This window comes from Amblyomma americanum, chromosome 3, assembly GCF_052857255.1.
Source record: "Amblyomma americanum isolate KBUSLIRL-KWMA chromosome 3, ASM5285725v1, whole genome shotgun sequence".
NCBI classification, from domain to species: Eukaryota; Metazoa; Arthropoda; class Arachnida; order Ixodida; family Ixodidae; genus Amblyomma; species Amblyomma americanum.
In genome coordinates this window covers 7,566,018-7,592,320 of record NC_135499.1, presented here as the reverse complement: position 1 = coordinate 7,592,320, position 26,303 = coordinate 7,566,018, and the positions used below count along the sequence as shown (strand labels likewise).

General features: G+C 55.7%; 1 protein-coding gene across 1 annotated transcript; it reads right to left on the bottom strand.

The window, feature by feature from the left end:
* Positions 1-230: 230 nt before the first annotated feature.
* On the bottom strand, positions 231-26,015 carry LOC144123154 (uncharacterized). Its single transcript, XM_077656037.1, has 3 exons — positions 25,938-26,015; positions 22,942-23,843; positions 231-336 (listed from the first exon to the last, which is right to left on the bottom strand). Exons 1-3 carry the CDS (start codon positions 26,013-26,015, stop codon positions 231-233), a joined length of 1,086 nt encoding a protein of 361 aa, XP_077512163.1.
* Positions 26,016-26,303: the final 288 nt, after the last annotated feature.

Sequence of the window (26,303 nt, the reverse complement as noted above, 5' to 3'; positions counted from 1 at the left end):
CTCCTCACCGCGAACGGTTCAGGGCACGGGGTAGAAGGCAGCCAGATCAGCATAACCTGTAATATCAGAGCGGGTTGAACAGAGTGGAACTTTTCGGGTCGTATCCCTGGTGGTATGGGGCGGATCGCGCTATATATGCCACTTGGGCGGGTCCGCTCATTGATGACGTCGATGAAGGGCTGGCTTGCCAGGCCAGCAGCGATATCCATGGTAGGTTCGGTGGTCGTTCACTACAGTGCCGAGAACACGGTCTCTGACTGCACACTGCGCACCGCGACCACTTGAGGGGACTCGCGGGAAAGGGCACGCAGTACTAGGCAGCCGGAACATCGTAACCTGTAATGTGAGCAGCGGGTTGAGCAGAGTGCAGCGTGTCGTTTCCCAGGTGGCCTGTTCCGGATCGCGCTATAATATCCACGTGGGCGGGTTCGCTCGTTAATGACGTCCATGAAGGGCTGGATTGCCAGGCCAGCAGCCGTATCCATGCTAGGTTCTGAGCGTCGTTAACTACAGCGCTGAGCACACGGTCGCTGATTGCACACTGCGCACCACGACCGCTTGAGGGAACTCGCGGGAAAGGGCACGCAGTACTAGGCAGCCGGAACATCGTAACCTGTAATGTGAGCAGCGGTTTGAGCAGAGTGCATCGTGTCATTTCCCAGGTGGGCTCTTCCGGTTCGCGCTATATAAGCCACGTGGGCGGCCCCGCTCATTAATGACGTCCATGAAGGGCTGGCTTGCCAGGCCAGCAGCCGTATCCATACTAGGTTCGGAGCGTCGTTGACTACAGTGCTGAGCACACGGTCGCTGACTGCACCCTCCTCATCGCGAACGGTCAGGGCACACAGTAGCAGGCAGCCAGAACAGCATAACCTGTAATGTCAGCAGCATGTTGAGCAGAGTGCAGCCGGCCGTGCAGTTTTCCAGGTGGCCTGTTCCGGATCGCGCTATATATGCCACGTGGGCGGGTCCGCTCGTTGTTGATGTCGATGAAGGGCTGGCTTGCCAGGCCAGCAGCGGTATGCATGTTAGGTTTGACTACAGTGCCGAGCACACAGTCGCTGACTGCACACTCCTCACCGCGACCGGTTGAGGGGACTCGCGGGAAAGGCACGCTGTAGCAGGCAGCCAGAACAGCATAACCTATAACGTCAGCAGCAGGGTGTGCAGAGTGCAGCCTGCCGTGTCGTTATCCAAGTGGCCTGTTCCAGATCGCGCTATATATTCCACGTGGGCGGGTCCGCTCATTGATGAGCGGATTTAAATCATAAACATATCCAACTTGAAAAGGTGACGTTCAAAACACTCCGCCGGTATTTCAACATGTACTAGGACACTTCGCTTGCCATTCCTGTTTACTCTGTCACGTTGTTGTTCACCCTGACTGTACCGCTTCTCTGTATTCACTTTGTTTTGAATTTTATTTGAAGCAAAATGTGCTTAATTTATCTGTTACTTTCGCTAAACTCATTGCCATCGCACATGAATGTTTCGTTGCTTTTGTAAGTGCTTTCTAACTTCATTCTACCACATTTTCTGTATACATTTATGTAGTTCTTGTGAGTGATTGTAATTGCAGATGTTTCCATGTTTTGTTCTATGTAGTTTTTGGATGAGACATGCCATTTCATTGCGCCTATGATGCTGTCAAGTGTATAGGGGGGCCTCCGGCTTTGTCAAGCTGTCGCTTGTGACAGCTTTTACTGCGGGTCTCCCGCGCCATGTATTCATTAGGCGCAAAAAAAACCATTATTATTATTATTATTATTATTATTATTATTATGATGATGATGATGTCGATGAAGGGCTGCCTTGCCAGGCCAGCAGCGGTATCCATGCTAGGTTCGATTACAGTGCCGAGCACACGGTCGCAGACTGCACATTCCTCACCGCCACATTTGAGGGGACTCGCGATGAAGGGCACGCAGTAGCAGGCAGCCAGAACAGCGTAACCTGTAATGTCAGCAGCTGGTATAGCAGAGTGGAGCATGCCGTGTAGTTTTCCAGGTGGCCTGTTCCGGATCGCGCTATGTATGTCACGTGGGCGGGTCCGCTCATTGATGATGTCGATGAAGGGCTGGCTTGCCAGGCCAGCAGCGGTATCCATGTTAGGTTTGACTACAGTGCCGAGCACAAAGTCGCTGACTGCACACTCCTGACCGCGACCGGTTGAGTGGACTCGCGGGAAAGGGCACGCAGTAGCAGGCAGCCAGAACAGCGTAACCTATAACGTCAGCAGCAGGTTGTGCAGAGTGCAGCCTGCCGTGTCGTTATCCAAGTGGCCTGTTCCGGATCGAGCTATATATATATTCCACGTGGGCGGGTCCGCTCATTGATGATGTCGATGAAGGGCTGGCTTGCCAGGCCAGCAGCGGTATCCATGCTAGATTTGATTACAGTGCCGGGCACACGGTCGCTGACTGAACATTCCACTCCGCGAACGGTTGAGGGGACTCGTGGTAAAGGGAATTCAGCAGCAGGCAGCCAGAACAGCATAACCTGTAATGTCAGCAGCAGGTTGTGCAGAGAGCAGCCTGCCATGTCGTTTCCCAGTTGGCCTGTTCCGGATCGCGCTATATATGACACGTGGGCGGGTCCGCCCATTGATGATGTCGATGAAGGGCTGGCTTGCCAGGCCAGCAGCGGTATCCATGTTAGATTTGACTACAGTGCCGAGCACACAGTCGCTGACTGCACACTCCTCACCGCGACCGGTTGACGGGACTCGCGGGAAAGGGCACGCAGTAGCAGGCAGCCAGAACAGCGTAACCTATAATGTCAGCAGCAGGTTGTGCAGAGTGCAGCGTGCTGTGTCGTTATCCAAGTGTCCTGTTCCGGATCGCGTTATATATGACACGTGGGCGGGTCCGCTCATTGATGACGTCGATGAAGGGCTGGTTTGCCAGTCTAGCAGCGGTATCCATGCTAGGTTCGGAGCACCGATGACTACAGTGCCGAGCACACGATCGCTGACTGCACACTCCTCACCGCGAACGGTTGAGGGCACGCAGTAGCAGGCAGCCAGATCAGCATAACCTGCAATGTCAGCAACGGGTTTAACAGAGTGGAACTTTTCGTGTCTTATCCCTGGTGCTGTGTTGTGGATCGCGCTATATATGCCACTTGGGCGGGTCCGCTCATTGATGACGTCGATGAATGGCTCGTTTGCCAGGCCAGCAGCGGTATCCATGCTAGGTTCGGTGATCGTTGACTACAGTGGCGAGCACACGGTTGCTACTCTGCACACTCCTCACCGCGACCGGTTGAGGGGACTCGCGGGAAAGGGCACGCAGTAGCAGGCAGCCAGAACAGCGTAACCTATAATGTCAGCAGCAGGTTTTGCAGAGTGCAGCGTGCCGTGTCGTTATCCAAGTGGCCTGCTCCGGATCGCGCTATATATGACACGTGGGCGGGTCCGCTCATTGATGACGTCGATGAAGGGCTGGTTTGCCAGTCTAGCAGCAGTATTTATGCTAGGTTCGGAGCACCGCTGACTACAGTGCCGAGCACACGATCGCTGACTACACACTCCTCACCGCGAACGGTTGAGGGCACGCAGCAGCAGGCAGCCAGATCAGCATAACCTGCAATGTCAGCAGCGGGTTGAGCAGAGTGGAACTTTTCGTGTGGTATCCCTGGTGGTGTGTTGCGGATCGCGCTGTATATGCCACGTGGTCGGGTCCGCTCTTTAAGGACGTCGATGAAGGGCTGGCTTGCCAGGCTAGGAGCTTTATCAATGCTAGGTTCGGAGCACCGTTGACTACAGTGCCGAGCACACGATCGCTGACTGCACACTCCTCAACGTGAACGGTTGAGGGGACTCGTGGGAAAGTGAACTCAGCAGCAGGGAGCCATAACAGCATAACCTATAACTTCAGCAGCAATTTGAGTAGAGTGCAGCGTGCTGTGTCGTGTCCCAGCTGGCCTGTTCCGGATCACGCTGCATATGCCACGTGGGCGGGTCCGCTCATTGATTACGTCGATGAAGGGCTTGCTTGCCAGGCCAGGAGCGTTATCAATGCTAGGCTCGCAGCGTCGTTCACTACAGTGCCGAGCACACGGTCGCTGACTGCACACTCCTCACCGTGAACGGTTGAGGGGACTCGTGGGAAAGAGAATTAAGCAGCAGGGAGCCAGAACAGCATAACCTGTGATTTCAGCAGCAATTTGAGTAGAGTGCAGCGTGCCGTGTCGTGTCCCAGGTGGCCTGTTCCGGACAGCGCTATATATGCCACGTGGGCGGGTCCGCTCATTGATGACGTCGATGAAGAGCTGGCTTGCCAGGCTAGTAGCGGTATCCATGCTAGGCTCGGAAGCTGGTTCACTACAGTGCCGAGCACACGGTCGCTGACTCCACACTCCTCACCGTAAATGGTGGAGGGGACTCGTGGGAAAGGGAATTAAGCAGCAGGCAGCCAGAAAAGCATAACCAGCAATGTCAGCAGCGGGTTGAGCAGAGTGCAGCGTGCCGTGTCGTCTCCAGGTGGCCTGAACCGGATCGCGCTATATATGCCACGTGAGCGGATCCGCTCATTGATGACGTCGATGAAGGGCTGACTTGCCAGTCTAGCAGCGGTATCAATGCTGGTTCAGAGCACCGCTGACTACATTGTCGAGACACGATCGCTGACTGCACACTCCTCACCGCGAACGGTTGAGGGCACGCGGTAGAAGGCAGCCAGATCAGCATAACCTGTAATGTCAGCAGCGGGTTGAGCAGAGTGGAACTTTTCGGGTCGTATCTCTGGTGGTATGTGGCGGATCGCGCTATATATGCCACTTGGGCGGGTCCGCTCACTGATGACGTCGATGAAGGGCTGGCTTGCCAGGCCAGCAGCGATATCCATGCTAGGTTCGGCGGTCGTTCACTACAGTGCCGAGCACACGGTCGCTCACTGCACACTGCGCACCGCGACCGCTTGAGCAGACTCGCGGGAAAGGGCACGCAGTACTAGGCAGCCAGAACATCGTAAGCGGTAATGTGAGCAGCGGGTTGAGCAGAGTACAGCGTGTCGTTTCCCATGTGGCCTGTTCCGGATCGCGCTATAAAAGCCACGTGGGCGGGTCCGCTCATTAATGACGTCCATGAAGGGCTGGCTTTCAAGTTCGACAGCGTTATCCGTGCTAGGTTTGGAGCATCGTCGACTACAGTGCCGAGCACACGGTCGCTGACTGCACACTGCTCACCGCGACTGCTTGAGGGGACTCGCGGGAAAGGGCACGCAGTACTAGGCAGCCGGAACATCGTAACCTGTAATGTGAGCAGCGAGTTGAGCAGAGTGCAGCGTGCCGTGTCCCAGGTGGCCTGTTGCGGATCGCGCTATATAAGCCACGTGGGCGGGTCCCCTCTTTAATGACGTCGATGAAGTGCTGGCTTGCCAGGCCAGCAGCGGTATCCATGCTGGCTCGGAGCGTCGCTGACTACATTGCTGAGCACACGGTCGCTGACTGCACACTGCACACCGCGACCGCTTGAGGGCACTCGCGGGAAACGGCACGCCGTACAAGGCAGCCGGAACATCGTAACCTGTAATGCGAGCAGTGGTTTGAGCAAAGTGCAGCGTGTCGTTTCCCAGGTGGCCTCTTCCGGTTCGCGCTATATAAGCCACGTGGGCGGGCCCGCTCATTAATGACGTCCATGAAGGGCTGGCTTGCCAGGCCAGCAGCCGCATCCATACTAGGTTCGGAGCGTCGTTGACTACAGTGCTGAGCACACCGTCGCTGACTGCACCCTCCTCATCGCGAACTGTCAGGGCACACAGTAGCAGACAGCCAGACCAGCATAACCTGCAATGTCAGCAGCATGTTGAGCAGAGTGCAGCGTGCCGTGCAGTTTTCCAGGTGGCCTGTTCCGGATCGCGCTATATATGCCACGTGGGCGGGTCCGCTCATTGTTGATGTCGATGAACGGCTGGCTTGCCAGGCCAGCAGCCGTATGCATGTTAGGTTTGACTACAGTGCCGAGCACACAGTCGCTGCCTGCACACTCCTCACCGCGACCGGTTGAGGGGACTCGCGGGAAAGGCACGCAGTAGCAGGCAGCAAGAACAGCATAACCTATAACGTCAGCAGCAGGGTGTGCAGAGTGCAGCCTGCCGTATCGTTATCTAAGTTTCCTGTTCCGGATCGCGCTATATATTCCACGTGGGCGGGTCCGCTCATTGATGATGTCGATGAAGGGCTGCCTTGCCAGGGCAGCAGCGGTATCCATGCTAGGTTCGATTACAGTGCCGAGCACACGGTCGCTGATTGCACACTCCTGACCGCGACCGGTTGAGTCGACTCGCGGGAAATGGCACGCAGTAGCAGGCAGCCAGAACAGCGTAACCTATAACGTCAGCAGCAGGTTGTGCAGAGTGCAGCCTGCCGTGTCGTTATCCAAGTGGCCTGTTCCGGATCGCGCTATATATGTATTCCACGTGGGCGGGTCCGCTCATTGATGATGTCGATGAACGGCTGGCTTGCCAGGCCAGCAGCGGTATCCATGCTAGGTTTGATTGCAGTGCCGAGCACACGGTCGCTGACTGAACATTCCTCTCCGCGAACGGTTGAGGGGACTCGTGGTAAAGGGAATTCAGCAGCAGGCAGCCAGTACAGCATAACTTGTAATGTCAGCAGCAGGTTGTGCAGAGTGCAGCCTGCCGTGTCGTTTCCCAGTTGGCCTGTTCCGGATCGCGCTATATATGCCACGTGGGCGGGTCCGCTGATTGATGATGTCGATGAAGGATTGGCTTGCCAGGCCAGCAGCGGTATCCATGTTAGGTTTGACTACAGTGCCGAGCACACAGTCGCTGACTGCACACTCCTCACCGCGACCGGTTGAGGGGACTGGCGGGAAAGGCACGCAGTAGCAGGCAGCAAGAACAGCATAACCTATAACGTCAGCAGCAGGGTGTGCAGAGTGCAGCCTGCCGTATCGTTATCTAAGTTTCCTGTTCCGGATCGCGCTATATATTCCACGTGGGAGGGTCCGCTCATTGATGATGTCGATGAAGGGCTGCCTTGCCAGGCCAGCAGCGGTATCCATGCTAGGTTCGATTACAGTGCCGAGCACACGGTCGCTGATTGCACACTCCTGACCGCAACCGGTTGAGTGGACTCGCGGGAAAGGGCACGCAGTAGCAGGCAGCCAGAACAGCATAACCTATAACGTCAGCAGCAGGTTGTGCAGAGTGCAGCCTGCCGTGTCGTTTCCCAGTTGGCCTGTTCCGGATCGCGCTATATATGCCACGTGGGCGGGTCCGCTCATTGATGATGTCGATGAAGGATTGGCTTGCCAGGCCAGCAGCGGTATCCATGTTAGGTTTGACTACAGTGCCGAGCACACAGTCGCTGACTGCACACTCCTCACCGCGACCGGTTGAGGGGACTCGCGGGAAAGGGCACGCAGTAGCAGGCAGCAAGAAGAGCATAACCTATAACGTCAGCAGTAGGCTTTGCAGAGTGCAGCCTGCCGTATCGTTATCTAAGTTTCCTGTTCCGGATCGCGCTATATATTCCACGTGGGCGGGTCCGCTCATTGATGATGTCGATGAAGGGCTGCCTTGCCAGGGCAGCAATGGTATCCATGCTAGGTTCGATTACAGTGCCGAGCACACGGTCGCTGATTGCACACTCCTGACCGCGACCGGTTGAGTCGACTCGCGGGAAAGGGCACGCAGTAGCAGGCAGCCAGAACAGCGTAACCTATAAGGTCAGCAGCAGGTTGTGCAGAGTGCAGCCTGCCGTGTCGTTATCCAAGTGGCCTGTTCCGGATCGCGCTATATATGTATTCCACGTGGGCGGGTCCGCTCATTGATGATGTCGATGAACGGCTGGCTTGCCAGGCCAGCAGCGGTATCCATGCTAGGTTTGATTGCAGTGCCGAGCACACGGTCGCTGACTGAACATTCCTCTCCGCGAACGGTTGAGGGGACTCGTGGTAAAGGGAATTCAGCAGCAGGCAGCCAGTACAGCATAAACTGTAATGTCAGCAGCAGGTTGTGCAGAGTGCAGCCTGCCGTGTCGTTTCCCAGTTGGCCTGTTCCGGATCGCGCTATATATGCCACGTGGGCGGGTCCGCTCATTGATGATGTCGATGAATGATTGGCTTGCCAGGCCAGCAGCGGTATTTCATGCTAGGTTCGGAGCACCGCTGACTACAGTGCCGAGCACACGATCGCTGACTGCACACTCCTCACCGCGAACGGTTGAGGGCACGCAGTAGCAGGCAGCCAGATCAGCATAACCTGCAATGTCAGCAGCGGGTTGAGCAGAGTGGAACTTTTCGTGTCGTATCCCTGGTGGTGTGTTGCGGATCGCGCAGTATATGCCACGTGGGCGGGTCCGCTCTTTAATGACGTCGATGAAGGGCTGGCCTGCCAGGCTAGGAGCTTTATCAATGCTAGGTTCGGAGCGTCGTTGACTACAGTGCAGAGCACACGGTCGCTGACTGCACACTCCTCACCACGAATGGTTAGGGCACGCAGTAGCAAGTAGCCAGAACAGCATAACCTGCAATGTCAGCAGCGGGTTGAGCAGAGTGGAACGTGCCATGTCGTGTCCCTGGTGGCCTGTTCCGGATCGCGCTGTTTATGCCACGTGGGCGGGTCTGCTCATTGATGACGTCGATGAAGAGTTGGTTTGCCAGTCTATTAGCGGTATCCATGCAGGGTTCGGAGCTCCAGTAACTACAATGCCGAGCACATGATCGCTGACTGCACACTCCTCAACGTGAACGGTTGAGGGGACTCGTGGGAATGTGAATTCAGCAGCAGGAAGCTATAACAGCATAACCTGTAACTTCAGCGGCAATTTGAGTAGAGTGCAGCGTGCCGTGTCGTGTCCCAGGTGGCCTGTTCCGGATCGCGCTGCATATGCCACCTGGGCGTGTCCGCTCTTTAATGAAGTCGATGAAGGGCTGGCTTGCCAGGCTAGGAGCTCTATCAATGCTAGGTTCGGAGCGTCGTTGACTACAGTGCAGTGCACACGGTCGCTGAGTGCACACTCCTCACCAGGAATGGTTAGGGCACGCAGTAGCAAGTAGCCAGAACAGCATAACCTGAAATGTCAGCAGCGGGTTGAGCAGAGTGGAACGTTCCATGTCGTGTCCCTGGTTGCCTGTTCCGGATCGCGCTGTTTTTGCCACGTGGGCGGGTGTGCTCATTGATGACGTCGATGAAGAGTTGGCTTGCCAGTCTAGCAGCGGTATTCATGCTAGGTTCGGAGCACCGTTGGATACAGTGCCGAGCACGCGGTCGCTGTCTGCACACTCCTCACCATGAACGGTTGAGAGGACTCGTGGGAAAATGAATTCAGCGGCAGGCAGCCACAACAGCATAACCTAAAATATCAGCAGCGCGTTGAGCAGAGTGCAGCGCGCCGTGTCGTGGCCAAGGTGGCCTGTTCCGGATCGCGCTATATATGCCACGTGGGCAGGTCCGCTCATTAATGACGTCAATGAAGGGCTGGATTTCCAGGCCAGCAGCGGTATCCACGCTAGGTTCGGAGCACAATTTAGTACAGTGCCGAGCACACGTTCGCTACACTGCACACTCCTCACCGCGACCGGTTGATGGGACTCGCGATAAAGGGCATGCAGCAGCAGGCAGCCAGAACAGCATAACCTGTAATTTCAGCAGCGGATTGAGCAGAGTGTAGCGTGCCGTGTCGTGTCCCAGATGGCTTGTCCCGGATCGCGCTATATATGCCACGTGGGAGGGTCCGCTTTTTGATTACGTCGATGAAGGGCTGGCTTTCCAGTTCAACAGCGTTATCCGTGCTAGGTTTGGAGCATCGTCGACTACAGTGCCGAGCACACGGTCGCTGACTGCACACTGCTCACCGCGACTGCTTGAAGGGACTCGCGGGAAAGGGCACGCAGTACTAGGCAGCCGGAACATCGTAACCTGTAATGTGAGCAGCGGGTTGAGCAGAGTGCAGCGTGCCGTGTCCCAGGTGGCCTGTTCCGGATCGCGCTATATAAGCCACGTGGGCGGGTCCCCTCATTAATCACGTCGATGAAGGGCTGGCTTGCCAGGCCAGCAGCGGTATCCATGCTGGCTCGGAGCGTCGTTGACTACAGTGCCGAATACACGGTCGCTTACTGCACACTCCTCACCGCTAGCGGTTGACGGGACTCGCGGGAAAGGGCACGCAGTAGCAGGCAGCCAGAACAGCGTAACCTATAATGTCAGCAGCAGGTTGTGCAGAGTGCAGTGTGCCGTGTCGTTTTCCAAGTGGCCTGTTCCGGATTGCGCTATATATGACACGTGGGCGGGTCCGCTCATTGATGACGTCGATGAAGGGCTGGTTTGCCAGTCTAGCAGCGGTACCCATGCTAGGTTCGGAGCACCGCTGACTACAGTGCCGAGCACACGATCACTGACTGCACACTCCTCACCGCGAACGGTTGAGGGCACGCAGTAGCAGGCAGCCAGATCAGCATAACGTGCAATGTCAGCAGCGGTTTGAGCAGAGTGGAACTTTTCGTGTCGTATCCCTGGTGGTGTGTTGCGGATCGCGCTGTATATGCCACGTGGGCGGGTCCGTTCTTTAATGACGTCGATGAAGGGCTGGATTTCCAGGCCAGCAGCGGTATCCACGCTAGGTTTGGAGCACAATATAGTACAGTGCCCAGCACACGGTCGCTACACTGCACACTCCTCACCGCGACCGGTTGATGGGACTCGTGATAAAGGGCACGCAGTACTAGGCAGCCGGAACATCGTAACCTGTAATGTGAGCAGCGGGTTGATCAGAGTGCAGCGTGCCGTCTCCCAGGTGGCCTGTTCCGGATCGCGCTATATAAGCCACGTGGGCGGGTCCGCTCATTAATGACGTCGATGAAGGGCTGGCTTGCCAGGCCAGCAGCGGTATCCATGCTAGGCTCGGGGCGTCGTTGACTACAGTGCCGAACACACGGTCGCTGATTGCACACTCCTCACCGTGAACGGTTGAGGGGACTCGTGGGAAAGGGAATTCAGCAGCAGGGAGCCAGAACAGCATAACCTGTAATTTCAGCAGCGGGTTGAGTAGAGTGCAGCGTGCCGTGTCGTGTCCCAGATGGCCTTTTCCAGATTGCGCTATATATGCCACGTGGGCGGGTCCGCTCATTGATTACGTCGATGATGGGCTGGCTTGCCAGGCTAGGAGCGTTATCAATGCTAGGTTCGGAGCGTCATTTATTACAGTGCCGAGCACACGGTCGCTAACTGCACCCTCCTCATCGCGAACGGATAGGGCACGCAGTAGAAGGCATCCAGAACAGCACAACCTGCAATGTCAGCCGCGGGTTGAGCAGAGTGAAACGTGCCGTGTCGAGTCCCTGGTGGCCTGTTCCGGATCGCGCTGTTTATGCCACGATGGCGGGTCTGCTCATTGATGACGTCGATGAAGGGCTGGCATGCCACGTCAGCAGCGGTATGCATGCTAGGTTCGGAGCACCGTTGGCTACAGTGCCGAGCACACGGTCGCTGACTGCACACATCTCATCGTGAACGGTTGAGGGGACTCGTGGGAAAGGGAATTCAGCAGCAGGGAGCGAGAACAGCATAACCTGCAATGTCAGCAGCGGGTTGAGCAGAGTGGAACGTGGCGTGTCGTGTCGCTGGTGGCCTGTTCCGGATCGCGCTGTTTATGCCAAGTGGGCGGGTCCGCTCATTGATGACGTCGATGAACGGCTGGCTTGCCAGGCCAGCAGCGATATCTATGCTAGTTTCGGTGATCGTTCACTACAGTGCCGAGCACACGGTCGCTGACTGCACACTGCGCACCGCGACCGCTTGAGGGGACTCGCGGGAAAGGGCACGCAGTACTAGGCAGCCGGAACATCGTAACCTGTAATGTGAGCAGCGGTTTGAGCAGAGTGCAGCGTGCCGTGTAGTTTTCCAGGTGGCCTGTTCCGGATAGCGCTACATATGCCACGTGGGCGGGTCCGCTCATTGATGTCGATGAAGGGCAGGCTTGCCAGGCCAGCAGCGGTATCCATGCTACGTTCGATTACAGTGCCTAGCACACGGTCGCTGACTGAACATTCCTCTCCGCGAACGGTTGAGGGGACTCGTGGTAAAGGGAATTCAGCAGCAGGCAGCCAGAACAGCATAACCTGTAATGTCAGCAGCAGGTCTTGCAGAGTGCAGCCTGCCGTGTCGTTTCCCAGGTGGCCTGTTCCGGATCGCGCTATATATGCCACGTGGGCGGGTCCTCTCATTGAGGATGTCGATGAAGGGCTGGCTTGCCAGGCCAACAGCGGTATATATGCTTGGTTCGACTACAGTGCCGAGCACACAGTCGCTGACTGCACACTCCTCACCGCCACCGGTTGAGGGGTCTCTCAATGAAGGGCACGCAGTAGCAGGCAGCCAGAACAGCGTAACCTGTAATGTCAGCAGCGGGTTTAGCAGAGTGCAGCATGCCGTGTAGTTTTCCAGGTGGCCTGTTCCGGATCGCGCTATATATGCCACGTGGGCGGATCCGCTCACAGATGATGTCGATGAAGGGCTCTCTTGCCAGGCCAGCAGCAGTATCCATGTTAGGTTGGACTACAGTGCCGAGCACACAGTAGCTGACCTCACACTCCTCACCGCGACCGGTTGAGGGGACTCGCGGGAAAGGGCACGCAGTAGCAGGCAGCCAGAACAGCGTAACATATAATGTAAGCAGCAGATTGTGCAGAGTGCCGTGTCGTTATCCAAGTGGCCTGTTCCGGATCGCGCTATATATGACACGGTGGCGGGTCCGTTCATTAATGACGTCGATGAAGGGCTGGTTTGCCAGTCTAGCAGCGGTATCCATGCTAGGTTCGGAGCACCGCTGACTACAGTGCCGAGCACACGATCGCTGACTGCACACTCCTCACCGCGAACGGTTGAGGGGACTCGTAGGAAAGGGAATTCAGCAGCAGGGAGCCAGAACAGCATAACCTGTAATTTCAGCCGTGAGTTGAGCAGAGTGCAGCGTGCCGTGTCGTCTCCCAGGTGGCCTGTTCCGGATCGTGCTGTATATGCCACGTGGGCGGGTCCGCTCATTGATGACGTCAATGAAGAGCTGGATTTCCAGGCCAGCAGCGGTATCCACGCTAGGTTCGGAGCTCAGTTTAGTACAGTGCCGAGCACACGGTCGCTACACTGCACACTCCTCACCGCGACCGATTGATGGGACTCGCGATAAAGGGCATGCAGCAGCAGCCAGCCAGAACAGCATAACCTGCAATACCAGCAGCGGGTTTAGCAGAGTGCAGCGTGCCGTGTCGTGGCCAAGGTGGCCTGTTCCTGATCGCGCTATATATGCAACGTGGGCAGATCCGCTCATTAATGACGTCAATGAAGGGCTGGATTTCCAGGCCAGCAGCGGTATCCACGCTAGGTTCGGAGCACAGTTTAGTACAGTGCCGAGTACACGGTAGCTACACTGCACACTCCTCACCGCGACCGGTTGATGGGACTCGCGATAAAGGGCATGCAGCAGCAGGCAGCCAGAATAGCAAAACCTGTATTTTCAGCAGCGGATTGAGCAGAGTGTAGCGTGCCGTGTCGTGTCCCATATGGCTTGTTCCGGATCGCGCTATATATGCCACGTGGGCGGGTCCGCTTTTTGATTACGTCGATGAAGGGCTGGCTTTCCAGTTAACAGCGTTAACGTGTTAGGTTTGGAGCATCGTCGTCTACAGTGCCGAGCACACGGTCGCTGACTGCACACTGCTCACCGCGACCGCTTGAGGGGACTCGCGGGAAAGGGCACGCAGTACTAGACAGCCGGAACATCGTAACCTGTAATGTGAGCAGTGGGTTGAGCAGAGTCCAGCGTGCCGTGTAGTGTCCCTGGTGGCCTGTTTCGGATCGCGCTATATATGCCACGTGGGCGGGTCCGCTCATTGATGACGTCGATGAAGGGCTGGCTTGCCAGGCCAGCAGCGGTATCCATGCTAGGCTCGGAGCGTCGTTGACTACAGTGCCGAACACACGGTCGCTGACTGCACACTCCTCACCGTGAACGGTTGAGGGCACGCAGTAGAAGGCAGCCAGATCAGCATATCCTGTAATATCAGAGCGGGTTGAGCAGAGTGGAACTTTTCGTGTCGTATCCCTGGTGTATGTGGCGGATCGCGCTATATATGCCACTTGGGCTGGTCCGCTCATTGATAACGTCGATGACGGGCTGGCTTGCCAGGCCAGCAGCGATATCCATGCTTGGTTCGGTGATCGTTCACTACAGTGCCGAGCACACGGTCGCTGACTGCACACTGCGCACCGCGACCTCTTGAGGGTACTCGCGGGAAAGGGCACGCAGTACTAGGCAGCCGGAACATCGTAACCTGTAATGTGAGCAGCGGGTTGAGCAGAGTGCAGCGTGTCGTTCCCCAGATGGCCTGTTCCGGATCGCGCTATAAAAGCCACGTGGGCGGGTCCGCTCATTAATGACGTCCATGAAGGGCTGGCTTGCCAGGCCAGCAGCCGTATCCATGCTAGGTTTGGAGCGTCGCTGACTACAGTGCTGAGCACACGGTCGCTGACTGCACACTACACACCGCGCCCGCTTGAGGGGACTCGCGGGAAAAGGGCACGTTGTACTAGCCAGCCGGAACATCGTAACCTGTAATGTGAGAAGCGGTTTGAGCAGAGCGCAGCGTGTCGTTTTCCAGGTGGCCTGTTCCGGGTAGCGCTATATATGCCACGTGGGCGGGTCCGCTCGTTGTTGATGTCGATGAAGGGCTGGCTTGCCAGGCCAGCAGCGGTATGCATGTTAGGTTTGACTACAGTGCCGAGCACACAGTCGCTGACTGCACACTCCTGACCGCGACCGGTTGAGGGGACTCGCGGGAAAGGGCACGCAGTAGCAGGCAGCCAGAACAGCGTAACCTATAACGTCAGCAGCAGATTGTGCAGAGTGTAGCCTGCCGTGTCGTTATCCAAATGGGCAGTTCCGGATCGCGCTATATATTCCACGTGGGCGGGTCCGCTCATTGATGATGTCGATTAAGGGCTGGCTTGCCAGGCCAGCAGCGGTATCCATGCTACGTTCGATTACAGTGCCGAGCACACGGTCGCTGACTGAACATTCCTCTCCGCGAACGGTTGAGGGGACTCGTGTTAAAGCGAATTCAGCAGCAGGCAGCCAGAACAGCATAACCTGTAATGTCAGCAGCAGGTCATGCAGAGTGCAGCCTGCCGTGTCGTTTCCCAGGTGGCCTGTTCCGGATCGCGCTATATATGCCACGTGGGCGGGTCCGCTCATTGATGATGTCGATGAAGGGCTGGCTTGCCATGCCAGCAGCGGTATATATGCTTGGTTCGACTACAGTGACGAGCACACAGTCGCTGAGTGCACACTCCTCACCGCCACCGGTTGAGGGGTCTCTCGATGAAGGGCACGCAGTAGCAGGCAGCCAGAACAGCGTAACCTGTAATGTCGGCAGCGGGTTTAGCGGAGTGCAGAATGCCGTGTAGTTTTCCAGGTGGCCTGTTCCGGATCGCGCTATATATGCCACGTGGGCGGATCCGCTCATTGATGATGTCGATGAAGGGCTGGCTTGCCAGGCCAGCAGCGGTATCCATGTTAGGTTGGACTACAGTGCCGAGCACACAGTAGTTGACCTCACACTCCTCACCGCGACCGGTTGAGGGGACTCGCGGGAAAGGGCACGCAGTAGCAGGCAGCCAGAACAGCGTAACATATAATGTAAGCAGCAGGTTGTGCAGAGTGCAGCGTGCCGTGTCGTTATCCAAGTGGCCTGTTCCGGATCGCGCTATATATGACACGGTGGCAGGTCCGCTCATTGATAACGTCGATGAAGGGCTGGTTTGCCAGTCTAGCAGCGGTATCCATGCTAGGTTCGGAGCACCGCTGACAACAGTGCCGAGCACACGATCGCTGACTGCACACTCCTCACCGCGAGCGGTTGAGGGCACGCAGTAGCAGACCGCCAGATCAGCATAACCTGTAATGTCAGCAGCGGGTTGAGCAGAGTGGAACATTTCGTGTCGTATCCCTGGTGGTGTGTTGCGGATCGCGCTATATATGCCACTTGGGCGTGTCCGCTCATTGATGACGTCGATGAATGGCTCGCATGCCAGTCTAGCAGCGGTATCCATGCTAGGTTCGGAGCACCGTTGACTACAGTGCCGAGCACACGAACGCTGACTGCACGCTCCTAAACGTGAACGGTTGAGGGGACTCGTAGGAAAGGGAATTCAGCAGCAGGGAGCCAGAACAGCATAACCTGTAATTTCAGCCGCGGGTTGAGCAGAGTGCAGCGTGCCGTGTCGTCTCCAAGGTGGCCTGTTCCGAATCACGCTATATATGCCATGTGGGCGGTTCCGCTTATTAATGACGTCCATGAAGGACTGGCTTGCCAGGCCAGCAGCGGCATCCATTCTAGGTTCCGAGCGTCATTGACTACCGTGCCGAGCACACGGTCACTGACTCCACACTATTCACCGCGAACGGTTGAGGGGACACGTGGTAAATTGAATTCAGCAGCAGGCAGCCAGAACAGCATAACCTGTAATGTCAGCAACATGTTGAGCAGAGTGCAGCGTGCGGTGTCGTGTCCCAGTTGGCCAGTTCCGGATCGCGCTATATATGCCACGTGGGCGGGTCCGCTCATTGATGATGTCGACGAAGGGCTGGCTTGCCAGGCCAGCAGTGGTATATATGCTAGGTTCGACTACAGTGCCGAGCACACAGTCGCTGACTGCACACTCCTCACCGCGACCGGTTGAGGGGACTCGCGAAGAACGGCACGCAGCAGTAGGTAGCCAGAACAGCGTAACCTGTAATGTCAGCTGCGGGTATAGCAGAGTGCAGCGTGCCGTGGCGTTTTCCAGGTGGCCTGTTCCGGATCGCGCTATATATGCCACGTGGGCTGGTCTGCTCATTGATGATGTCGATGAAGGGCTGGTTTGCCAGGCCAGCAGCGGTATCCATGATAGGTTTGACTACAGTGCCGAGAACACAGTCGCTGACTGCACACTCCTCACCGCGACCGGTTGAGGGGACTCGCGAAGATGGGCACGCAGCAGTAGGTAGCCAGAACAGCGTAACCTGTAATGTCAGCAGCGGGTTGAGCAGAGTACTGGGTGCCGTGTCGTTTTCCAGGTGGCCGGTTCCGGATCGCGCTATATATGCCACGTGGGCGGGTCCGCTCATTGATGACGTCGATGAAGGGCTTGCTTGCCAGGCCAGCAGCGGTATCCATGCTAGGTTCGGAGCGGCGTTGACTACAGTGCCGAGTAGACGTTCGCTGACTGCACACTACTCACCGTGAACGGTTGAGGGGACTCGTCGGAAATTGACTTCAGCAGCAGGCTGCCAGAACAGCATAACCTGTAATGTCAGCAGCTGGTTGAGCAAACTGCAGCGTGCCGCGTCGTGACCCAGGTGGCCTGATCCGGATCGCGCTATATATGCCACGTGGGCGGTTCCGCTCATTGACGACGTCGATGAAGGGCTCGCTTGCCAGGTCAGCAGCAGTATACATGCTACGCTCGGAGCGTCTTTGCCTTCAGTGCCGAGCACACAGTCGATGACTGCGCACTCATTACCGTAAACGGTTGAGGGGACTCGCGGGAAAGGGCACGCAGTACTAGGCAGCGGAACATCGTAACCTGTAATTTCAGCAGCGGGTTGAGCAGAGTGCAGCGTGCCGGGTCGTGTCCCAGAGGGCCTGTTCCGGATCGCGCTATATATGCCACGTGTGCTGGTCCGCTCATTAATGACATCGATGAAGGGCTTGCTTGCCAGGCTAGCAGCGGTATCCATGCTAGTTTTGGAGCGTCGTTGACTACAGTGCCGAGCATATAGTCACTGACTGCACACTCCTTACCGTGAACGGTTGAGGGGACTCGTGGGAAAGGGAATTCAGCAGCAGGGAGCCAGAACAGCATAACCTGTAATTTCAGGAGCGGGTTCAGCAGAGTGCAGCGTACTGGGTCGTGTCCCAGAGGGCCTGTTCCGGATCGCTCTATATATGCCACGTGGGCGGGTCCGCTCATTGATGATGTCGATGAAAGGCTGGCTTGCCAGGACAGCAGCGGTATCCATGCTAGGTTTTACTACAGTGCCGAGAACACAGTCGCTGACTGCACACTCCTCACCGCGACCGGTTGAGGGGACTCGCGGGAAAGGGCACGCAGTAGCAGGCAGCCAGAACAATGTAACGTGTAATGTCAGCAGCGGGTTGAGCAGAGTACAGGGTGCCGTGTCGTTTTCCAGGTGGCCTGTTCCGGATCGCGCTATATATGCCACGTGGGCGGGTCCGCTCATTGATGACGACGATGAAGGACTGGCTTGCCAGGCCAGCAGCGGTATCCATGCTAGGTTCGGGGCGCCCTTGACTACAGTGCCGAGTAGACGGTAGCTGACTGCACACTCCTCACCGTAAATCGTTCAGGGGACTCGTGAGAAAATGAATTCAGCAGCAGGCAGCCAGAACAGCATAACCTGTGATGTCAGCATCGGGTTGGGCAGAGTGCATCGTGCCGTGTCGTGTCCCTGGTGGCCTGTTCCGGATCGCGCTATATATGCAACGTGGGCGGGACCTTCCTTTTCTTTCCTCCTGGCAACAACAGACAGACAGACAAGCTCATTCATGACGTCGATGAAAGGCTGGCTTTCCAGGCCAGCAGCGGTATCCATGCTATGTTCGGTGCGTCGTCGACTACAGTGCCGAGCACACGATCGCTGACTGCACACTCCTCACCGTGAACGGTTGAGGGTACTCGTGGGAAAATGAATTCAGCAGCAGGCAGCCACAACAGCATAACCTGTAATATCAGCAGCGGATTGAGCAGAGTGCAGCGTGCCGTGTCGTGTCTAAGGTGGCCTGTTCCGGATCGCGCTATATATGCTACGTGAGCGGGCCCGCTCATTAAAGGGAAGCTGAAACTGTTTTCAAATCGCATGAAACGCTGTGGTTGGGACGAAAGGACTTTGAACACCATGTGTGTAAATTGTTTCCCGATTCTATCCGCAAACAGAGCTGCAATCGCTCTTAAAAACGCGCAGCCGGCACGCCCTTGTCGCTTCCGGAATCGCCGGGTGGGTGGACGGCAGAGAGGGAGAACTGGCGGAAGTGATTCCATTCACAGAGAGTCGGCCGGCCTTCCGGCTGCGCTTGCTTCGCGGCGGCCCGCGCTTTGGCGGACCACAGATCTACGTAATCTTCTGCCAGTGTCATTTACTATCGCTCGCTCGGGCGTTCCGTGTAATGCTTGAAGCCTGTATATAATCCAGTTTTGGTATGGCGCTCCTTTCGAACAGCGCTCAGCACACAGCTTGGTAGAATCCGTCGGTTGTTATCCCCAGCCTCTTCCACGTTAACCAGACAATCTGGTGTTACGCAGCATGCCGAAACTGCGTGCAGAAAATATGTGCAGCAATATTTCTCTTTTCGTTATATTACTTTCTTACCAGTTTTTAAACTCTTTGCCTTTTCCAGCTGGTTCACATTCACACTGAGCTAAGGCTAGTTCCAGCACTGTCTACAAGGCACACAGTCTTGAATTTTTTTGAGCTCGTTACGCACTCGGTGCCTTTTTGCTTTTTCCTGATTGCTTGCAACTCATGGCTGCACAAGCAATTATCTTAATCTTTCATCAGCGCGCAGCACATGCAGCTGCACCTAACTGAACAAAAAACCGATTATATAAGCCCAGTATACTTGAGCAAAGCAAACATTTGCATTCATGAGCGCTTGGTCATGGCTGACGAACGACAATTTCGCCAGAATTCAAACAAACTTGTCCTTGAGTCAGAATGGCAAAGTGGTCGAGCCGCGGTACGCATAATCTGCCACAAGTAATTCTGCTCGTTATCTCGGTACGCAACAGCAAACAACTATATCTCGCACCACACTAGTTTTTATGAGCAGCACTGCGAGCTCCTAAACGCCGCCATAATTATTGTTCAAACGCGTGTTGAGCATGAAAAAAATCAACGTACGGGGGTAAGTGCATAAGCCTCATGGTTGAACAGTAGCTCTAACATGCGAAAGAAGGAAAGCGCACACGGGAGCTTAATCCCGGTCGCCTCGTGTCTTCGCGCTGCAGTGCAGCAGTGCACCCACTACAACTCATCCAGTTTGGCATTCTTTTGTCGCCCTAAAAGGCCTTCGGGGGTATTTAGGCAAGTAACTGTAAATAAATGAACAAACAAATGTTTTCTTACCTCGCGCGACTCTGTAAGCGTGCCGGTGATCTGAATTAGATCATGTTTACAGGCGTTACAAGAAGTTGGTGGCCAGGCTTTTATGCAGCAGCGGTACACAAAAACGTTTCGGTGCAATTTACTTTTTTTATTGCCACTTGCACCTACACAACACATATGCACGCGCATGCACCTACGCAAAACATACGTATCAGTCGAGATTTGGTTTTCGTGTTACCCTGGTGCGCGTGAAAGACCCATACTGGGTTAACGAAATTTCCGGCTTGCAGGCGCCGCCATGCGGTCGCTTCTCTATTACTTAGCTTCTTATCAGGCAGTGGCACCAGTTTTCTGTTTAGTCTGTAGTTCTCAACGATTTCGGAATAGGTTTACGCGCGCTCGTCCAGGTTCCGACAGTCCGGCGGTTCCACGGTTACAAGCAAAGAATATGGGAATGCGCTGACTACCCCGGAGTCGACGAAGATATTGATATCAGAGAAAGCTGTGAAGCCCTGCTGCGCAGCGAAGAACCCGCTCGGCAGAAACAAGCCAATCCGCCTGGCGGCTGATGCCGCAAAAGAGATAAAATATTTTTTACCCTTTAGTCACGGAGGCTCCGGCCCCCGCCCTCCAGGCCTGCCTGCCGATGGCGGTGAGTAGTAAGGGGTCCCCATTTCTGGTGGTAATAAAAGCTGTCATCCACCCATCCACCCAGTCGAGATTTCCAACACGTGAAAATGTCGCGACTTGACTTTTGCTGCCGGCGCACTCCACGGCGTCGTTGGTTCCGCGGTTTTCTGAAGTTGCTGATGGCTCGAACATACATGGTGAAAGTCCAAACTGTTCAACACTGCTTGAATTATTCATAATTTCCAGAAAGTAGTCCTTAAAAGCACGGTGAAGCAACGCGCTACGCAGCAACGCGGACGGTGCCGGCCGGAGATCCCCGTGGATGACGTCACGATGATTCCGACCAATCGCGGGCAAGAGCGGTGTTCGCTCGGCGCCCTGAGGCGATGGGGCTCGTTTTCTCCTAACAAATAGCCTTTATGTTTATTTCCGCTCTTTTTGAATCAGATATTCTGTTTCAGCGTACTAAAAGGTATAAAATGACGTAGAGAACTCATTTTTTTCTAAAAGTGCTTCAGCTTCAATTTAATAACGTCAATGAAGGGCTGGCTTGCCAGGCCAGCAGCGGTATCCATGCTAGGTTCGGAGCGTCGTCGACTACAGTGCCGAGCACACGGTCGCTGACTGCATACTTCTCACCGTGAACGGTTGAGGGGGCTCGAGGGAAAATGAATTCCGCAGCAGACAGCCAGAACACCATAACCTGTAATGTCAGCACCGGGTTCAGCAGAGTGCACCGTGCCGTGTCGTGTTCCAGGTGGCCTGGTCCGAATCGCTCTATATATGCCACGTGGGTGGGTCCGCAGATTAATGACCTCAATGAAGGGCTGGCTTGCCAGGCCAGCAGCGGTATCCATGCTAGGTTCGGAGCGTCGTTGACTACAGTGCCAAGCACAGGGTCGTTGACCGCACACTCCTCACCGTGAACGGTTAAGGGGACTCGTGGGAAAATGAATTCAGCAGCAGACAGCCAGAACAGCATAACTTGTAATGTCAGCAGCGGGTTGAGGAGAGTGCAGCGTGCCGTGTCGTGCCCCAGGTGGCCTGTTCCGGATCGCGCTATATATGCCACGTGGACGGGTCCGCTCATTGATGACGTCGATGAAGGGCTGGCTTGCCAGGCCAGCAGCGGTATCCTTGCCAGGCTCGGAGCATCGTTGACTTCAGTGCCGAGCACACTGTCGCTGACCGCACACTCCTTACCGTGAACGATTGAGGGGACTCGTGGGAAAATGAATTCAGCAGCAGGCAGTCAGAACAGCATAACCTGTAATGTCAGCAGTGGGTTGAGGAGAGTGCAGCGTGCGGTGTCGTGTCCCAGGTGGTCTGTCCCGGATAGCGCCATATATGCCACGTGGGCGGGCCCGCTCTTTGATGACGAGGATGAAGGGCTGCCTTTCCAGGCCAGCAGCAGTATCCATGCTAGGCTCGGAGCATCGTTGACTACAGTGCCAATCACAGGGTCGTTGACCGCACACTCCTCACCGTGAACGGTTAAGGGGACTCGTGGGAAAATTAATTCAGCAGCAGGCAGCCAGAACAGCATAACTTGTAATGTCAGCAGCGGGTTGAGGAGAGTGCAGCGTGCCGTGTCGTGTCCCAGGTGGCCTGTTCCGGATCGCGCTATATATGCCATGTGGACGGGTCCGCTCATTAAAGACGTCGATGAAGGGCTGGCTTGCCAGGCCAGCAGCGGTATCCATGCTAGGCTCGGAGCATCGTTGACTTCAGTGCCGAGCACACTGTCGCTGACCGCACACTCCTTACCGTGAACGATTGAGGGGACTCGTGGGAAAATGAATTCAGCAGCAGGCAGTCAGAACAGCATAACCTGTAATGTCAGCAGCGGGTTGAGGAGAGTGCAGCGTGCCGTGTCGTGTCCCAGGTGGCCTGTTCCGGATCGCGCTATATATGCCACGTGGACGGGTCCGCTCATTGATGACGTCGATGAAGGGCTGGCTTGCCAGGCCAGCAGCGGTATCCATGCTAGGCTCTTCACTTCACTTCACTTTATTCACCTTAAAGACCCCTTCAGGGGGTATTACATAAGGGGTGGCTTAATATGTTGATCAACAAGTACAAGTCATTTCTTTGAAATAATTGCTTAGCGTATCTGAAAATGCAGACAGGTGTGTGATGGCAGCGATATCGTGCAGCGTTTTGTATCGAAGGGAAAAGGGTCCTGACTTAGTTCTGGCGAAAGCCACAAGGTGTTTTCGGGCATTTCGGACGGGCCGAGAAAAATCTTCGCCGATGCTGAAATCTGTATTTTTAAGCTTAGGGCCATGCGAAAGAATGACCCCTTTGGTTTTGAAAGCAGACAGCTTCACTATTATAGGTCTTTGGCGGTCAATGCTGTGACGGCCAAGGCGGTGTGCGCGCTCTATGTCTTTAGGGTCGAATACGAGGTTCAAGCTATCAAGGCAGTGCTGGATTATTATTTTTTCTGATTGGTCATATGATTCTTTCTCATTTGGGTCGGGAAGTCCATAGAATACTAGATTGTTTCTCCTTGAGCGGTTCTCAAGATCATCCAGACGTGTGTCTATCTCGGAAAGCTGGTGGGTCGTTCTAGCAGTGCTGGTTTGAAGTGTTTCGATTTCTGTTCGCAGGGTACTAATTACCTCAAATTGGGTTTCAAGATACGCAATTCGTTCGCTTAGGGCAGATATTGTTTTATCTGTTGTTACTAGTTGATTTTTCAGGCCTTGGACTTCAGAAATAAGTTTTCTCTGACCAGCGCTCAACTTTTGCAGTTCAGCCAAAACAGCATCAGTATTAGGTGGTCCCGGATTTGTTTCAACATGGCCCGATAGTAATAGTAAAGCACGAATCACATTGACACATTCAACAGCAAGGCAGAAGCAGCACTGTGGGCTCGGCAGCTGAACCAGACAATAATTACTAGATTTCTTAGCAAAAAGAGTATATGGAACACCGACCTGCATGACGAAGGTAAGCGGATTAGTGGTCCGTACAGTGGCACAGCCGCAAAGCCCACAGTGTGCCGAAGGTGGGTGTCGCTGTTTTATAGCTGACGCAAACGGTGCTGTCGGTGACGATGGGGCCGCGAACGCCGCTTGTTTGGTCTAGTTTTCGAGAGGTGGCGTTGCCAGGGGCTACCAAGTGTCGGTGGCGACCGGGTGACGAGCACAAATTTCGCCTTCTTGGTGTGGCGTCCAGATGCCTGGAACGATGCCAGGTGGTCTGGCCGTCAAGACCGGCCGGAAAGCGAAGGCGATGATTTGAGCAAAGACCTGCATGACGAAGGTAAGCGGATTAGCGGTCCGTACAGTGGCACAGCCACAAAGCCCACTCCTCACCGCGACCGGTTGAGGGGACTCGCAGGAAAGGGCACGCAGTAGCAGGCAGCCAGAACAGCGTAACCTGCAATGTCAGCAGCGGGTTGTGCAGAGTGCAGCGTGCCGTGACGTGTCCAAGGTGGCCTGTTCCGGATCGCGCTATATAGCATCGTTGACTTCAGTGCCGAGCACACTGTCGCTGACCGCACACTCCTTACCGTGAACGGTTGAGGGGACTCGTGGGAAAATGAATTCAGCAGCAGGCAGTCAGAACAGCATAACCTGTAATGTCAGCAGCGGGTTGAGGAGAGTGCAGCGTGCCGTGTCGTGTCCCAAGTGGCCTGTCCCGGATAGCGCCATATATGACACGTGGGCGGGCCCGCTCTTTGATGACGAGGATGAAGGGCTGCCTTTCCAGGCCAGCAGCAGTATCCATGCTAGGCTCGGAGCATCGTTGACTACAGTGCCGAGAACACAGTTGCTGAATGCACAATCCTCACCGTGAACTGTTGAGGGGACTCGTGGGAAAGGGAATTCAGCAGCAGGCAGCCAGAACAGCATAACCTGTAATATCAGCAGCGGGTTGAACAGCGTGCAGCGTGCCGTGACGTGTCCCAAGTGGCCTGTTCCGGATCGCGCTATATATGCTACGTGCGGGGGGGGGGGGGGGGGGTCCGCTCAGTGATGATGTCGATGAAGGGCTGGCTTTCCAGGCCAGCAGCGGTGTCCATGCTAGGTTCTACTACAGTGCCGAGCACACAGTCGCTGACTGCACACTCCTCACCGCGACCGGTTGAGGGGACTCGCAGGAAAGGGCACGCAGTATCAGCCAGCCAGAACAGCGTAACCTGCAATGTCAGCAGCTTGTTGTGCAGAGTGCAGCGTGCCGTGACGTGTCAAAGGTGGCCTGTTCCGGATCACGCTATATATGCCACGTGGGCGGGTCCGCTGATTGATGACCTCAATGAAGGGCTGGCTTGCCAGGCCAGCAGCGGTATCCATGCTAGGTTCGGAGCGCCGTTGACTACAGTGCCGAGCACACGGTCGCTGACTGCACTCTCCTCCCCGTAAAGGGTTGAGGGGACTCGTGGGAAAATGAATTCAGCAGCAGGCAGCCAGAACAGCATAACCTGTAATGTCAGCAGCGGGTTGAGCAGAGTGCAGCGTGCCGTGTCGCGTCCCAGGTGGCCTGTTCCGGATCGCGCAATATATACCACGTGGGCGGGCCCGCTCTTTGAGGACGAGGATGAAGGGCTGCCTTTCCAGGCCAGCAGCGTTATCAATGCTAGGTTCGGAGCGTCGTTGACTACAGTGCAGAGCACACGTTCGCTGACTGCACACTCCTCACCGCGGTGGTTGAGGGGACACGTGGTAAAGGGAATTCAACAGCAGGCAGCCAGAACAGGATAACCTGTGATGTCAGCAGCATGTTGAGCAGAGTGCAGCGTGCCGTGTCGTGTCCGAGTTGGCCTGTTCCGGATCGCGCTATATATGCCACGTGGGCGGGTCCGCTCATTGATGACGTCGATGAAGGGCTGGCTTGCCAGGCCAGCAGCGGTATGTATGCTAGGTTCGTTTACAGTGCCGAGCACACAGTCGCTGACTGCACACTCCTCACCGCGAACGGTTGAGCGGACTCGTGGGGAAGGGAATTCAGCAGCAGGCAGCCAGAACAGCATAACCTGTAATGTCAGCAGCGGGTTGAGCAGAGTGCAGCATGCCGTGTCGTGTCCCAGGTGGCCTGTTCCGGATCGGGCTATATATGCCACTTAGCGGGTCCGCTCATTGATGATGTCGATGAAGGGCTGGCTTGCCAGGCCAGCAGCGGTATCCATGCTAGGTTCGACTACAGTGCCGAGCACACAGTCGCTGACTGCATACTCCTCCCCGCGACCGGTTGAGTGGACTCGCGGGAAAGGGCACGCAGTAGCAGGCATACTGAACAGCAGAACCTGTCATGTTAGCAAGCCCAGCTTTCAGGGAAATGGCCGTTTAGTTCGGCAAACTGCCACCACGGGCCGCTTCACCCTGAACTCCTCTTTCTCTTTTCTTTTCCCCTTTCCTGCCTCGCATAGCCGCACGCAGGCAGACGGGAGGGCGCACAGCTGCGGGGTTGGGTTGGGCGGTTAACCATTATTCCGATTCCACACTGTAGGCGGAGGAAGGAGCAACTAGGGCTTTGTGGGCGAAAAAAAACTATCAGTGCGGCGTGAAGCCTTCGCTGCGCCTGAGGAACGCATGTTCAGT